Source organism: Dryobates pubescens, chromosome 27 (assembly GCF_014839835.1).
Source record: "Dryobates pubescens isolate bDryPub1 chromosome 27, bDryPub1.pri, whole genome shotgun sequence".
Lineage (NCBI taxonomy): Eukaryota > Metazoa > Chordata > Aves > Piciformes > Picidae > Dryobates > Dryobates pubescens.
In genome coordinates, this window is record NC_071638.1 from 6,578,203 (window position 1) to 6,595,456 (window position 17,254).

Below are 17,254 nucleotides of genomic sequence, written 5' to 3' on the forward strand. Positions count from 1 at the left end.
AGGGAAAGGAAAAGATTTCTCTTACCATTTAGAAATAGGTTTGGTAGAGATTTGGCTAGGAACAAGGAAGACATTTTTCTGATAAGGATGGTGAGTCACTGGAAGAGGTTGGATTCATTCAAATTAAGGTTGGACAGGGCTTTGAGCAGAAAGTGAAAGATGTCCGTGGCTGTGGTAGGTTGGACTAGATGAGCTTTAAGGTCCTTTCCAACTATAATTGGAACCAGTCTATAATTCTATGACATGGAAACACTGCTTTTTCTGTTTTTTTAAATCCCCTCTCTCCCCCAGACTCTCCCCACAGTCAGGCAGCACTGAGCCATTAGCTAGGTTTGTACACGAATCTCTTGCATCAAAGTTTTTGTTATTGGCCACGTCTCAGCTCTCTCCTATTGCCTGACTGCAGCAGACAACAATTTCATGTGCTAAGGACCACAGCACCTGAATTTAGCTAGAAATCAAGTTAAATATCATCTCTGTATCACAGGCAAAGTGGTGTAGTCGAACTAAGGCTAATTTTAAATTCTGAAAACCCCTCATCGTGCTAACTGCTAGAGATCCTGCATTTAACATCCAGATTTCAGCAGTATGTAGCAATTATGACTTAGAAGCACATATTTAAAATGAACTAGAAAAAAAAACCCCACCAGTGCAATATCTCTCTTGCAGCTTCACAAGGCTTGAAGCAGAGAGTTGAAAACCTGAGAACCTTCAATCACTGCAATGCTGAAAAAGTTTTCACAGTAGAAAAACATTCATTACAGTTCTTTGCATGCATTTTGCTCCTATCTAAGTCTTCATCAATTGAAGAGTAAGGAATTAGTGCCATGAGTTCAGCCCATATATATTAATGGTGGCGAATGAACCTCTTGGGGCTCTTCACAAGAGGATTTTCCAACCTAGACGAAAGAGCATGCAGGAACTGAAGAGTGAAAGCTTCTCTGCTATTTTACCGAGAAGTTGTTGGGTTTTTTTTTAATGGGTCGAAATATGCAAAGAAAGTTTTTATTTCACAAGTCACTTTCTCCCTTAATTTTACAATTAGCAGCGTGTCCAACATAATTACTTATCACAAATTGATAATGATTGAATTGTTCTTTTTATCCAAAAAGCATCACCAATATCTGATAGTCTACCAATTAGAATGTGGCTCAATGTCTGTAATGGAATTTTCCACCCAAAAATGTCCTCTGTTAATTCTGAGAGAGTGATTACAGAAAGAGAATTGTAAACACTTTCATACCTTCTCTAAAACTGAAATGGAAGAGGAAATAACTCCTTAAGACAATCTTAATTATAGGTATACAGGAATGAATCATGCTAAGCTTCAGTGAGATTTTCAGGAAGTGTGATGGGATGCTAGGGGGAGATTGTACAGAAAATGAAAATAAGCATTTCTGGAAAACTGAAGAGTTTATCACAGTGTCACAGTATAATCAAAGTTGGAAGAGACCCCAAGGATCATCAAGTCCAACCTGTCCCAACAGACCTCACGACTAGACCATGGCACCAAGTGCCACGTCCAATCTCCCCTTGAACACCTCCAGGGACGGTGACTCCACCACCTCCCTGGGCAGCCCATTCCAATGACGAACGACTCGCTCAGTGAAGAACTTTTTCCTCACCTCGAGTCTAAACCTCCCCTGGCACAGCTTGAGACTGTGTCCCCTTGTTCTGGTGCTGCTTGCCTGGGAGAAGAGACCAACCCCTTCCTGTCTACAACCACCTTTCAGGTAGTTGTAGAGGACAATGAGGTCACCCCTGATCCTTCTCTTCTCCAGGCTAAACAACCCCAGCTCCCTCAGCCTCTCCTCACAGGGCTGTGCTCAAGGCCTCTCCCCAGCCTTGTTGCCCTTCTCTGGACACGTTCAAGTGTCTCGATGTCCTTCTTAAACTGAGGGGCCCAGAACTGGACACAGTACTCAAGGTGTGGCCTAACCAATGCAGAGTACAGGGGAAGAATGACCTCCCTGCTCCTCTTCCTATGATTTCCTATGACCTCCCTGCAACTCTTCCTATGATTTGTTTTTGCCTATCAGATTTTTAAGACAAATAAAAAGCAGTGCTAGAATATTGACAGAAAATCTTAAAAAAACACAGTGGCACTACAAAAAAATATCATGCTGGAGAATAAAGCAACAAAATTGACCAGTGTAAACCTTCCCAAACATCTCTGACACAGGAACATGACTCTCTTATAACACAGTGAAGTTGATGCTGAAACTCCTATTTATTTGCAACAAATATTTCTAGAAAGTAAATCAAAGGACTGGGGTATAACAAGTTCCTGAATCCTGGGAGCTTAGTCTTAGATTATTAAGAGAAGAAATGCAAAGTAAACCTAGAAATTAGATGTAGTGAATCAAAACACCTGCAACTAGTGATACAGGATTCACATTACATGCCCAAAACAAGTCTTCTCTTTCACATTCAGAGTTAAAAGAGTTGGGTGCAGAAAATCAGCTACAGTAATGAGAATAACCTTGGCTTTGCCAGCAATGTAATAAGTCTCAAACCATGACTACTGCATAGGATTACAGATTAATTAATCATTTCGGAGTAAAATAATTACTGTGCAGACCACGCGTTTGCTTCAGAATCACAGAATTATGAAGTTTGGAAAAGACTTCCAAGATCAGTCCTTAACCCAACACCACCATAGCATATCTACACATTATTTTTATCCCTCCAGGGGTGGTGACTCAACCACTGCCTTGGACAGCCTGTTTCTCTTGGACCTTGTTCCAATGGCTCTCTGCAGGAGAGGACAGGGCTAAATGACACTTGGGAAGGGAAGCCACCAGATGGAAATCTCAAAAACCCCTTCACCGACATTTGCATCTGGTCAAAGTGGAAGATAAAGGTCCTAGTTTGCAGAGCTGAGCCTCCAAACCCCCAACACCACTGACAGGCATCCTCTCAAACTCTCCTGTCACCAAGAGATCCCTCTCCAGCACTCCACAAACACCCTGGTCAAGGCCTCTGCCAGATCTATCTACCCTCAGACAAGGCAGGGATGTGGCAGCCAGGAGAGAATGATGTGCCCACGGCTCCTTTGGGGTACACTTTGGGTTTCCTTCCATGTCAGATAAAAACTGAACTGTACCTCAGCAAGTGAATTATAAAGAAATTGACACTGAAGCTTATGAGATGCTGTATGACAAGCAACAAGCAGGATGAGCACAATTTAAATTACTAACAAACACAATCAAACAGCAGATGCGATGGACCACATGTGGAAGAAAGAGATGAAAGAGCATCAGAGCATGGCATCCACAGAACATAGAAAGAAGAGCCATTAATATTTTCAACAAATGGGTAATGAAGCAAATAGAAAAAAGCACAAGAGACACATAGAAGTGATAATATGAGAATAGGTGATAAGATGCATGGAATTTGATTAAAATGCATTAAAGAGGAGCAGTAGCTTGTAGTAGGTCTCCAGATGGATCCCACCGCTGCAATGTTCATTAAATCTAACACTGCACAGTAGTGACTATCTACTGCCACCCTGGAGAGAAATCAAAAATAAGTGGCAAATGGTGACTCCAGCTGCACAAATGGATAAGACTGTGCAAGTCTGAAAGAAAATATGTGGGAAGAGTGAAATATGGAACTGGAGGGCGAGGATAAACAACAACAAAATACTAAAACACCAAATTAATGCTGGTAGATGGATTCACATTGTATTACACAGAGACAGTGATTGTCCATTGGAATGGGCTGCCCGGGGAGGTGGTGGGGTCACCATCATTGGAGGTGGTTAGGAGGAGACCTGATGGGGTGCTTGGTTGCATGGTTTAGTTCATTAGGTGGGTTAGATAATGGGTTGGACGTGATGATCTTGAAGGTCTCTTCCAACCTATTCTATTCTATTCTATTCTATTCTATTCTATTCTATTCTATTCTATTCTATTCTATTCTATTAACACAAGATGAAGATCCCAATAGGAGCACCTCTCCTATGAGGACAGACTGAAGGAGTTGGGGCTGTTCAGTCTGGAGAAGAGAAGGCTCCCAGGTGACCTAATTGTGGCCTGCCAGTATCTGAAGGGGGCCTACAAGAAGACTGGGGAGGCACTTCTCAGGATATCAGGTAGTGACAGGACTAGGGGGAATGGAATGAAGCTGGAGGTGGGGAGATTCAGGCTGGACGTGAGGAGGAAGTTCTTCCCCATGAGAGTGGTGAAGCCCTGGAATGGGTTGTCCAGGGAGGTGGTTGGGGCACCTTCCCTGGAGGTGTTTAAGACCAGGCTGGACGAGGCTCTGGCCAGCCTGATCTAAGTGTGGGGTGTCCCTGCCCACTGCAGGGGGGTTGGAACTAGATGATCCTTGTGGTCCCTTCCAACCCAGACTGTTTCTATGATTCTGTAATAGCCCACGGTGTTACTACAGCCTTGACAATGATGTCTGGATCTTTGGAATCCTCTGAAACTGGACAGCTAGAACATCTGTACACTTAATTCAAAATGTTGAATGGCTGAAAATAGCTGGAGAATTTGAGTCATCCATTTTACAGGGCTCTCTTGGGTTATGCATTGCCTTGCACTGCAACAGCAGATAAGCTGAAAAGCATAGTTCTCCATATGTCCAAAAAGTCATATTAACAAGAGACACGAAGTAAATCTCAGCTGGACAGTTACTGTTTAGGCCTTACTTTTAAAACAACTTTTATTCACTATCACATACTTTCCAAAGGGCAGGCTACTTTCTGTGACACATCAAGCTTCCTACACACTTTGCTGAAAGAAAGACCCATAAACATTATGTCCTTTTCAATTCTATCCCATATTTAGCACCTGGATGAGAAATTCCACTCCTCTGAAACCTACTGCTGGGCAGCTAACTAGCTCAGCCTTGCTCTGCACCATGCTCCAAACTGTCCTTCCTGCCAGTCTTAGGTTATTCATCAGTTATTGAGAAAAACAGATTACTTTCTAAAAACTTCAGCACTGTTCTTGCATCCCAATGTAGCGCCTTGTAAATTCATATTCTTGCTTCATCTGCAGACCCACTCCTTTCACAAGTGTTTTTATGAGATCTCTTTAGTTCCAGCTACCACAGTACTGATTAGGCTGTGGCATGGGGAAACTCACACTGAGTTATCACATTTCTGTACAACAGGGAAACCATTTGTCCACTCACATTCTTGCTTTGTGCAGCATAATTTCATGAGGACAAAACGAAGCTATGACATAAGTCACAGCTTTTTCTTCATGAAGAAATTTCCTTCACTAGCAAAGAGCAGATGATGGAGAAAAATAATTGATTATAATAATAAAATAAATGTATATAAATAAAAATAATATATTAAAAGGTGCAATTGGGGGGGGGGTGTTGTAGTTTGAGCTGGGTGCCCCCCTGGTGCATTCACTTCCTGTGTCCAGAAGTCCAGCCCAGAGGGATGGACACAGGAAATTGTGTATTCCCTACCATAATTCTTTGCACCACTATAAGATCCAGTGCGGAGTCTGGCACTTCCTCTTTCCTTCCCTCTCCGAGACTTGGTAACTGGGGGAGAGATCTCCCGGCCATGGGCCTGACTGGGCCCAAGGCCACAGGGGGATGGGCAGTCTCAGGCCTGGCCAGCTGAGACTAGCCCAGCAGAGGGAGGGGGAAGAAGGAGCCCTGGGGGTTTTGCATGCACCCTCAGGTGGGGATGGGATCTTTCTGTGTCACTGCGCTTTGGGTTTTCTGTAACATTCACCGCTTTCTATTTAAACTTTCATCACTTTTGCAATCCGTTTGCCTGAGTCGTTATTTCTGCCTGTGGTGGGGAGGGGATCTGCCCCAACCCATTACAGGGGGGAATGAAAGACAAGATAAAAAGACGTGGTAGAGTAAAATATGGAGGAAGATCCTTCAAAAGAAATACAATTTTAACATACAGCCCTTGTGATTCAGAGCAAATCTGAAGTTAGGTGATATAAAATAAATTTGCAGTACCACTTGCTAAGAGCAAGAAAGAAATTCTTTTGCTGCTGCTGCTGCTGCTATTACATATGCAGCCCTGTTGCATATGCTGCTGATGTTACAAAACCGACAGTGAGCCACTCTCTTAGTTTGAAATTAGACCTGTCCCTTAGGCAATTAAAAACACATTTAAAGGGCTGCACTGGTCATCCACAGCCACTGAAGATGCTTGGGAGGACACAGCAGAACTTGGGAGTTGGCCCAGCTGCACAGAAAGCTTCTCTTCTTTAGGAAGAGAACAGGTGGTTCCTCTCCTAACCACTCTGCATGGTACGTAAAAATCATGAAGGCATATTTCTCAAGATGCTAACTCAGAACTGAAGCACTGATTAAAAGAGGTAACAAACATATGGAGATAAAGATAGTGGTGCCTCGTTGTATCAAATGCTGCCAGAAAGATTTTTAGCACCGGGGTTTCTTCAGTTAGTCTTTCCTTCCCCCCCTTCATAAAAGGTTGGAAGTTTCCAGTTCGGTTTATCTCTGCTGCCCAGGCAGTGGATTTCAAACTTTAAAACAGCAAAGCTGGAGTAGGAGAAAGCTGTTTCTAGAAGGTTTGGAAGTTCACAGCCTTTGAAACTCAAAATTACTTCCCTTGTATCTGCTTTAAAAGAGATCCTACGAACTTTTTCAAACAATACAGAAATCAAAGCTTACAGAACTTACCTCATAGTAACTTCGCACAGCATTGCAAAATGCTTCATCTGCTACAATTTGTGTTTCCCCATTCAAAAAGGCCAGGAACCGTTCCTTCAGTATCTGTAGTTGCTGCTTATTGAGCTATGCAACATAAAAAGGAGAGAGGAGAGAATAATAAACATAGTTAGTCTAGGAGGAAACATATGGAGCACTACGCACACTAGGAAGCTGTGCATAGGGAAGAAAAGGCAGAAGCTCCCAGGACATCTGGCTCCTTACTGAGTGGCAAGCCAGGATGCTGCAGCAAGTCACTCATGCATTCAGCATGCAACTAAACCTCTTTCCCTTGTGCCATTGGGATGCTACAGATAAGCCTGCATGTACACTTCACAGCAGTATTTTATATGCATATGCTGAATAAAATGGTTGACTATCCCCAGCATCAGCATCAGTTAATAATCAGCTCCAGTCTACAAATATTTCAAAGTTTTTACACCCTTCACATGAGTAAAAAATGACTGAGATGCCTCTCATTTTTTATTTACTTTTTTTAGTGATCTAGGCACTACATTTGGCATGTGTTAGCAAACACACCATGAACAAAATGGATTAAACATGCCTCTTGCCACCCATGTTATGCCACTACGAATGACATGAAACAACTAATTTCAGGGCACAGCAATCACAAGGCTCCAAAACTGATGACTTGATGGATTTCAGATCAAAGCTGAGTGCATTTTTTTTTAAACAGACTCCTAAAACAGAGTCTGCACCAAACCTTGCAATCCACCCATTTTCACCAAACTTTAATGTTATGGGAAAACAACCCAAATCTGAAAGCTGTCCAGACACAGGCCTTTTGCCAAGATTACCGTCAACTCTTAAAATATTTAGTAAGGTATTTCTCCTTATTAAATCTGTGAGAAGTTAGAATGTCACATCAAAGGAGACTCTCACAAACCTAGGCTTCACAGGCTGGGGTCAGAGTGGCTGGAGAGTGGCCAGGCAGAGAGGAACCTGGGGGTGCTGGTTGATGGTAGGCTGAACATGAGCCTGCAGTGTGCCCAGGAGGCCAGGAGGGCCAATGGCAATCTGGCCTGGATCAGGAACAGTATGGCCAGCAGCAACAGGGAGGTCATTCTGCCCCTGTACTCTGCACTGGTTAGGCCGCACCTCGAGTCCTGTGTCCAGTTCTGGGTTCCTCAGTTTAGGAAGGAGGTTGACTTGATGGAGCATGTCCAGAGAAGAGCAACAAAGGTGATGAGGGGTTTGGAACACAAGCCCTGTGAGGAGAGGCTGAGGGAGCTGGGGTTGCTTAGCCTGGAGAAGAGGAGACTCAGGGGTGACCTTCTTGCTGTCTACAACTACCTGAAGGGAGATTGTAGCCAGGCAGAGGTTGGTCTCTTCTCCCAGGCAACCAGTACCAGAACAAGAGGACACAGTCTCAGGCTGCGCCAGGGGAGGTTTAGGCTGGAGGTTAGGAGGAAGTTTTACACAGAGAGAGTGATTACCCATTGGAATGGGCTGCCCAGAGGTGGTGGAGTCACCATCACTTGAGGTGTTCAGGAGGAGCCTTGACAGGGTGCTTGGTTGCATGGTTTAGTTGATTAGGTGGTGTTGGATGATGGGTTGGACACAATGATCTTGAAGGTCTCTTCCAATCTGGTCTATTCTATTCTATTCTATTCTACTCTATTCTCTTCTACTCTATTCTATTCTACTAATATAACAAAGCAACATTTAAAGTAGTTCATTCACATTCACTGATCTTAAAAGCTAATGTAAAGTTTTTAATCCCACTGAGTACTCTTGAACTTTAACATTAAAATAATTCAAACACAACTGATTGAAAAGGTGTTTTTTTTCATATATCCTGTATTTTGCTGAGTTACAAATAAATCTGTAGTCAGAAACTGAAATTTTTTCTCTAGAGGACAGAATTCATATTTGTAAAGGCTAACCTGCAACAAATAACACTACCTAAATCACATGATTTTTTGTTTACAGAAGAACTTCTGGGGATGCACAGTAAATATGGCAGCCTTAGGCATTCAAGTCTCTAGTGCAGACACTTTGATGCCATTTAGGCTGTAACACTGTTCAGAGATTAGCAAAATTACTGCTATCCTCATAATGTGCCTGCCTTGTAAAATCTCTGTTTTCTTCACACCAAGGGAAGATTTTTATCCTACATAAAGTTTGCTAAGTTTGTCAAGTAATGTACTTTTAATGAACACAAACCTGAAAGCTTAGTATGGTGCCATCTAAATACCTGTTACCAGAAATCCTCTGAAAATGGTGAAATGTAGGCAGTAGCAATGTAAAGCCAAAGAACTATGCCTTTAAAAAGAACCTCAGCTAGTCAAAACCACATGATAATTCTATTCCTCTTCTTAACAAAATGATTAGCAATACAGAACAAGCCCCAAGAAACCCCTGTTGAAGAAAAAGCTTCCCGTTGAGGCAAGCACACTTAACAGAGGTTGCTGTGACTTGGAAAAGCTTCTTGCATGAGCTTCTGAGAGCAATAGCTCAACACTGACATATTGCCAGCCCCTACTGCTGCTACTCAAAAATAAATGGGAAAGAAGTATTTGTATTATGCCTGCACATGCACCAAAAACGCCATGTATTCACCTGTCTGCCAGATATCCATTCCTCACATAGAATGGTTTAGTTGATTAGATAGTATTGGATGATAGGTTGGACTCGATGATCTCAAAAGTCTCTTCCAGCCTGGTTAATTCTATTCTATTCTATTCTAAAGTAATCTGCACCCCCAAAGGTTAGCTGTTTCTAACAGAAATCAAACTTTATTCACAGATATACAGGATATGTCTTTCCCTTTATTCAATCCCGTGTTTTTCTCCCATTTTCTGAAGATATTGAACAAGTTGAGACACCAGAAAATGCAAATCATTAAGTACAGTCTGAGGTTTTTTTCAGCACACACTTGTTCTCACAGGAGTCTTAAGAAAGAGTCAAGTGCTCCCACAGATGGTGCGCCACTGCTGAGCAAGCAGCTCCTTCATCCCATGGAATATTCACAGCTCTGCCACAAGAACATGTGGGCTTCCTGCCAAGGCAATTATGGAAATGTGTTTTCATGCTTGCAAACTTCATTCTTTAGGTGATTTGCTTGTCTATTCATATCAGACAAAAATATTATGAATAAGGCAATGAAATATAAATATATCTTTGACTTCCTCGTTTCTAACCATCACAGCTAAGCAAAGTGAAATGCCTTCAAAATATTTACATATGGTTTCCATATTCAATACTTCTGGTGGTAATTCTAAGGGCTGAGTGGCATTTTAGAATTACCGTACTATTTTAGTGCAAAATCTGGGTGTGTAGGGGAATGAAGGTCTCCTGCACAACTCAATAATAATAATAATTCCAATAGGAAATATGAAAAGCTACACTTCACAGTAAGGATGATCCGAAGTCTATTTTACAGGTCCCAAGTACCATCAAACAGAGAGACGTGTTAGCTGTCGAGATACAGAATGATAATAATGATAATGATGATAATGATGATAATAATAATAATAATAAAACAACCAGGTTGGAAGAGATCTCCAAGATCATCGCGTCCAACCCCTCAACCAATCCAACCCACCTAAACAACTAAATCATGGCACCAAGTACCCCATCAAGTCTCCTCCTGAACACCTCCAATGATGGGGACTCCACCACCTCCCCAGGCAGCCCATTCCAATAGGCAATCACTCTCTCTGTATAGAAGTTCTTCCTAACATCCAACCTAAACCTCCCCTGGCGCAGCCTGAGACTGATATGTAGCAGTGTGCTGTAGCAGACAGTTCCACTGAGTTATTTGTCAGAATATTGAGTGTATAGTGAACTCTCACTCTTTTAGTTCCTCTTTTTTTCTTTTGTTAAGTATTGGTCATTTTTAATGAATTCATTAACACTCTTCAATTTGCAGCTAAGTGCTGTTAAAAAAAAAAGGTAACAGTAGAAATAGTAGCTTAGAAACTCGGAATAAAAAAGGGAAGTTTAATTGCCTTACAATGCCCTAATAGTAAATTAAGAGAAACAGGTGTCTGTACAGCACATTAACTGCTGGTCACGGCCAAAGAGCTCAGCCTATCCAAGTCTGGGCTACCTTTGAAGTTCTCCGTCTTGGTTAATAAGGAATAAGAGATGAGGACATTATGCAAAAACCAGAATCCCAAGTGAAATGCTTAAACTGAAGGGCAATAAGTCTAGCCAGATTCTTTCTAGTCAGAGTTCACATAAAGGAGCTCAAAATCCTTCTGCAGTAGGATTACCTTTTCACTGCACATGCCCTTTCCTCAGTATAAGACCCATCAAGGTCAGACGTTTGCTTTCAGTCCCTTTCTCTTGAGGTCTCTGTGTTTACAGTTTAGTTCTACCTAAAAGAACCATGAACAGCAAAATGAAAATCAGGTTTCACATTACTATATATACCCCTGAATGTAAAAACCAAACTCTGATTATCTCCCAAAGTGTATAGCAAAGCCTCTCTGATTCTGCTGCTTTCCATCAAAGTGGTTCAGTTTTCTATTGCTTAGCTGGATTTTGCATTCTTAGTGGTATGAAATCTGTTGTCATCACTTTGTGTGATACTTCATAAATAACTGCAGCTGCTTCATGGGAGAACGTGTAACTAAGTTTCAGTGACTTGGAATATATCAGGTTTCATTGTGATTTGCAGAGTGACTGAAGATAAGTAATGATAACTTTATAAATAAAGATTAAACATGAGTCAGAAACATCTGCTTGCAGCCAAGAAGGCCAACTGTAACCTGGGCTGCTTCAAAAGGTGTTTGACCAGCAAGTCAAGGAAAGTGATTCGCCCCTTCTACTCTGCTCCTGAGACTGCACCTGGAATACTGCGTACAGCTCTGGAGTCCTCAGCATAGGAAAGAATCATAGAATTGTTAGGGTTGGAAGGAACCTCAAGGATCATCCAGTTCCAACCCCTCTGCAGTGGGCAGGGACACCTCGCACTAGATCAGATACTTAGAGCCACATCCAGCCTGGCCTTAAAAACCTCCAGGGATGAGGCTTCCATCACCTCCCTGGGCAATGATCCAGTGTCTCATCACCCTCATGCTAAAGAATTTCTTCCTAACACCCAATCTGAATCTACCCATTTCTAGTTTTGTTCCATTCCCCCTAGTCCTATCACTCCCTGACACCCTAAGTAGTCCCTCCCCAGCTTTCTTGTAGCCCCCTTCAGATACTGGAAGGCCACAATAAGGTCTCCTCAGAGCCTTCTCTTCTCCAGACTGAACAGCCCCAACTCTCTCAGCCTGAGCTCATAGAAGAGGTGCTCCAGCCCTCTAATCATCTAATCATGGCCCTTCTCTAGAATTACAGCATCTTAAGAGGTTGGAAGGGACCTCAAAAGATCATCTAGTCGAATGCCCCTGCCACAGCAGGATCACCTAGAATAGGTCACACAGGAACATGTCCAGGCAGGTTTGGAATGTCTCCAGAGAGAATCCGCAACCTCTCTGGACAGCCTGTTGCAGTGTTCTGTCACCGTCACAGTGAAAAAAAGTTCTTCCTGATATTCATGTGGAAGCCCCACAATGCCTGGGTCCAGAGGAGGACCACAAAAATTATCAGAGATGGAGTGCTGAGTTGGTGAATGTAAGAATGTAAGAAGCTGAGTTGGTGGTGTTCAACCTGGAAAAGAGAAGGCTCTAGGGAGACCTTATTGTGGCCTTTCAGGTGGCCTGTAAGAAAGGAGACAATGGTTTTAGCAGGGCCTGTTTTAACAGGACAAGGTTTAAGGGTAGATTTATGCTAGATACAAGGAATAAGTTTTTACAGTAAGGGTGATGAAACAATGGCACCCAAGTTGAAACAGGTTACCCAGAAAGGTGGTAGAAACCTCATAGCTGGAAACATTCAAGATCAGGTTGGAAGGGGCTCTGAGCAACCTGATCTAGTTAAAGATGTCCCTGCTTACTGCAGGGGGGGGTGGACTAGATATCTTTAAAGGTCACTACCAACCCAAATCATTCTATATGATTAACTGCCCTCAAATTTGCTTCTTCTTTATTGCAGGCACTCAACAGATAAAAACTCCTCTTGTTCTCCATTCCTGTGCCTTTGACAAAGTTAACATTTATTTTTTACTTTACATTTGCCAGCCTTAGTAGACTATCAAAGAATGAAAAGACATTTAAGATATAATAAACTTCTCAAAGAGCCCTTTAATAATAGAATAACTTTTGCAAGTTGCAGTAGTAATTTAACTTTTCATCATTTGCAAAGTAATACAAAAGTATCAAAAGAGCCTCAAGCAGTTAACTATAAAAAATTCTCACCTTGCATTGAACACTTCAAAGAAGTCTTACATATCCCAATAATTCCTTTTTGAGCACTAAATTAAAGATGTGGGGTTTTCTTCCTTTCTGAAGTGAAACTTGGGTGTGAAAACCTAGAGGCACTTCTGCTTCAGTTCCACTCATAGTTTAAAAATATTAAAGAAATGGATTTTACACAGAGCTTAAATTCTTACAAGAAGCTGCATTTCAGACAGATATGGCAGTTAAGGGAATTGTTTCAGTGTCACAGGTTTTACTTTGTTAAATAATAAACTCACAGCATTTTGAAGGGAAAATGAAGTATGTATGTATTTGCAGCAGTAATGCTCCTCATCTTTTGTTTGAATAATGAAGGGGAGGGGGGAGGGAATCAACCCTAGTTTTGCAGAGTTGAGTCTAGATTTTGAGCATTTCCATCTGCTCTCACCACCACACAGAGCAGCTCGCTACTGCCCTGAACAGCAGCTGGGAAAGGCATAATTCACAGCACAACTGTCCTCTGCAAAACTTTGGCCTCTAAAATTAAAAAGCTTAAAATACATCCTATGTATAGGCCACAACCAGCTTCTCACCCCATGTCCCAGAGCACTGTGGATGCTGTGCAGCCACAGCACGCAGCTGACCCTATTCCCCAACAAGCACAGTCAGCCAAAGAGCTAGTCCTGGAGAAATAACATTCTGAACCATTGCCATCTTGTGGCAATTTCAGAAATATAGCAATGAAATAGTTGCAGGTTGCACATCTTCAAACTCAGAGCTGGGATTTCTGTGTCAGTTAGTGGGAGCTAACGATTGCATTTAGAATCATAGAATTATACAATCAATAAGGTTGGAAAAGACCTCAGAGATCATCAAGTCCAGCCTGTCACTCAACACCTCATGACTAACTAAGCCATGGCCACAAGTGCTATGTCCAATAGCCTCTTGAACCCCTCCAGGGATGGTGACTCCAGCACCTCCCCAGGCAGCCCATTCCAATGGGCAACAGCTCACTCTGTGAAGAACTTTTTCCTCACCTCCAGCCTAAACTTCCCCTGGTGCAGCTTGAGACTGTGTCCTCTTGTTCTGGTGCTGGTTGCCTGGGAGAAGAGACCAAGCCCCACCTGGCTACAATCTCCCTTCAGGTAGTTGTAGAGAGCAATAAGGTCTCCCCTGAGCCTCTTCTTCTCCAGGCTAAGCAATCCCAGCTCCCTCAGCCTCTCCTCACAGGGCTGTGCTCGAGGCCTCTCCCCAGCCTCATTGCCTTTCTCTGTGGACATGGTCAAGTGTCTCAATGTCCTTGTTAAATTGAGGGGCCCAGAACTGGACACAGGACTCAAGGTGTGGTCTAACCAGTGTGGAGTACAGGGGCACAATGACTTCCCTGCTCCTGCTGGCCACACTATTCTTGATGCATACCAGGATGCCATTGGCCTTCTTGGCCACCTGGGCACACTGCTGGCTCAGGTTCAGCCTACTAGCAACCAGTACCTCAAGGTCTCTTTCTGCCTGGCTGCTCTCCAGCCACTCTGACCCCAGTCTGTAGCACTGCATGGGGTTGTTGTGACCAAAGTGCAGCACCCAGCACTTGGACTTGTTGAATGCCATCATGTTGGACTCTGCCCATCTGTCCAGATCGTCAAGGTCCCTCTGGAGAGCCCTCCTACCCTCTAACATGATCAACTCCTCCTCCCAACTTTGTGTCACCTGCAAATTTACTGATGATGGACTCAATCCCCTCATCCAGATCATCAATAAGTATATTGAACAGAATGGGGCCCAGAACTGATCCCTGGGATTTAGATAAAATATTTCTTATGCTGACTACAAAAAGAAAGTCATAGGGAGGAGCCAAGCAAAGTGCCACTTGCCAAATTCTCAGCTGCAATGCATATGATCTGTAGCACCAAGTATTACTTCAGTCCCTGAACACTTCCTACGAAGTGTTTTATTTCAAAGCTATGCCCCTGTGTTCAATGCCTTGCACAGCAGCAGCTGCTTTTAGATGGCTTTAGCCAAAACTATACTTTCTGAGAGCAGAGGAGGCTGTTCTCTCAAACAACCATCTCTCCTTTCCATCTCCCGAATGAGAAGAAATGAAAGTACAAATAGATCCTTTTCTATTCACTTTCTCACATACTTCTTTGAACATAACATTGTTTCTTGTCTTGTCAGGCTTTTTGTCACAGAAAAAAATAAATAGAGAAAAATAGAGTAGAAATTGTGATAAGGACTAACTTTCTGATGTCAATAACTGAATTTTGCCATAGGATAATTAATCCACTTGTCCATACCCTCAGTCAGAAACAAACCTGGATGATGCAACATATTAATGCCACACCACTTCCAGGATAAAAACCCAACTACCAATACTTTCAAATAGACCATTTCCAAGGCACTACACATTTAACAGGTCCACTTGCACTTAGGTTTTCAACCTAAGCTCCACATGCCTACAAAAGGAGCACGTATGTGCTGTACATGTGTTTGGTGGTCGGTTTTTTTGGTTCTGTTTGGATTTTAATACTTTGTTTTATATTCTTCAACTCAAAATGTGGTTTGTTAAGCACTAATCTAACTGCCATCTCCTTTAACACAGCAGTATGTTCAAGGACACTGAGCTCAGCAACTCACTCCATGCACCCCTTCTGCAGGGTCTCCCAGGTCAGATATACAGGGGTACTGGTCAACCTGTCATAATGGGCTGTTTGCCCAAATGAGCCTCAGAAATGACAAGAGACCATCTAAGACCTGAAACAACTTCCACTCTACTGTCAAGTGAGACTCAAGAGTCACTAAAGTCTTTGTCCCAGACCAAATCTGCTGTAACCCAAGCTTCCCACTACCATTCATGGTGGTAGGGAGTGTTTTATTCACAGAGCTGGACTCTGGAAGGCCATATGGGCACTGTCTCTGTGAAAGCCAAGGGCAGGGCACAGAGCCATCACCTTCCAGAAAAACCAATAGTCAGGGCTACATCATGAACTGTTAAGTAACTTCATCTCTTATCAGTGGTAAAAGTAAGCCCATAAAGCAAATAGCCAGTTATAAACAGATATTCCTCATGATTTCCCCTCCTTCTCCCCTCACCTTGCCTCCTCTTCCAGCATCTGCCCACACAATTCATTTATACTGAATTACTCAAGAGATTTTTCCACTGAGGAAGAAGACTGAATAAATAGTATTGGAGAATCTCAGTACTAAGACAGAGGTGATAGCTGTGGTTACTCTGCTGATTTAGGCAGGTCTTCATTGTGTACAACAACAGCCTTATACAGCATGTGGGTAGCACACAATGTATGCTGTCCTTTACTATTCATTGCATAAACTGGTTTGGTTTTCTTAATAACAGGTAAATACTTTTTGTCACTTAGCAACCTTAGCTTTTCTTTGATGTTCTTAAAGCTGAAGTTAGTCTGAGTAAACCGGTGGATATAAGGACTCTGTTTGCTGTCTCTCAGTGCAGACTAGACTGTGCACATATTTGCTGCACAACAATTCAGTGCCACGTAGAATCAAATATTAGGTTTCCCAAATCAGCCAATACACTAACCAAACAGAATGATCATGCCTTACAATCAACCAAGCACAACATGGCATTTACCTTTCATTGGTCTACCACTAGTTTTAAAAAACCCAGAAACACTACCAATAATGTACTGGTCATTTAATTCCACTTACAAGTTATTTCAGTTTCAGTTAGAAATGTTTTCTGTATCATTAAGTCTGAAACTTGAAATATTTCCCTTGTCCAGAGCAGCATATTTACAGGACTGTAAAATATTTTACAACGAAGAGGGAATCTGGGGGTTGGGTTTCATCAGAGAGTAGATGGGATGGGACAAAAATCACAGACAGTGAACAAAGACAAAGTGTTGATTTATGTGACGGTGTTCAAGTGTACAATTCTGACCACCAAAATACAGACCTGAAGACAGCTTCCAAAAAGGTCAGACTGTCCACTTTGCAGGAAAAGAAGACAAAGTATCTTGATAATGAAGGGGGGGGGGGGGGGGGGGAGGGGGGTATGAGGGAATAAAAAAGGAAAAAGCAGTCACTTTCCTGATTTCTGGACAGAAAATAAAAAGATGTAAAGAAATGCAGAAAAATGTAAGCACTCAGAAATTCCTGATAGCTGTGGTATATTTCTTTATCATTAAAATTAACTGTCTACCTTTTACAGACTGTGCCACACTAGGAAAGAAAACATCTGCTATGTGTTTGTCCTAAGTGCAGTAAATACCAGATCCCAGTAAAAGCTGTCTCCTCTGAGATGAGGTTGTCTCTGCAGTTGCAATCATTTTCTTTGTACCTACTCCTACTACCTGAGATTTGCT

General features: G+C 42.4%; 1 protein-coding gene across 6 annotated transcripts in view; it reads right to left on the minus strand.

Moving 5' to 3' along the window:
- The window catches only part of CADPS2 (calcium dependent secretion activator 2), a 366,370-nt gene that overhangs the window by 282,734 nt on the left and 66,382 nt on the right, over positions 1-17,254 (minus strand). For all 6 annotated transcript variants that reach the window (XM_054173945.1, XM_054173944.1, XM_054173942.1 and 3 more), the window contains exon 2: positions 6,637-6,750. In XM_054173945.1, coding sequence (XP_054029920.1) covers positions 6,637-6,750 — 114 coding nt within the window. The remainder of the gene's footprint in view (positions 1-6,636; positions 6,751-17,254) is intronic.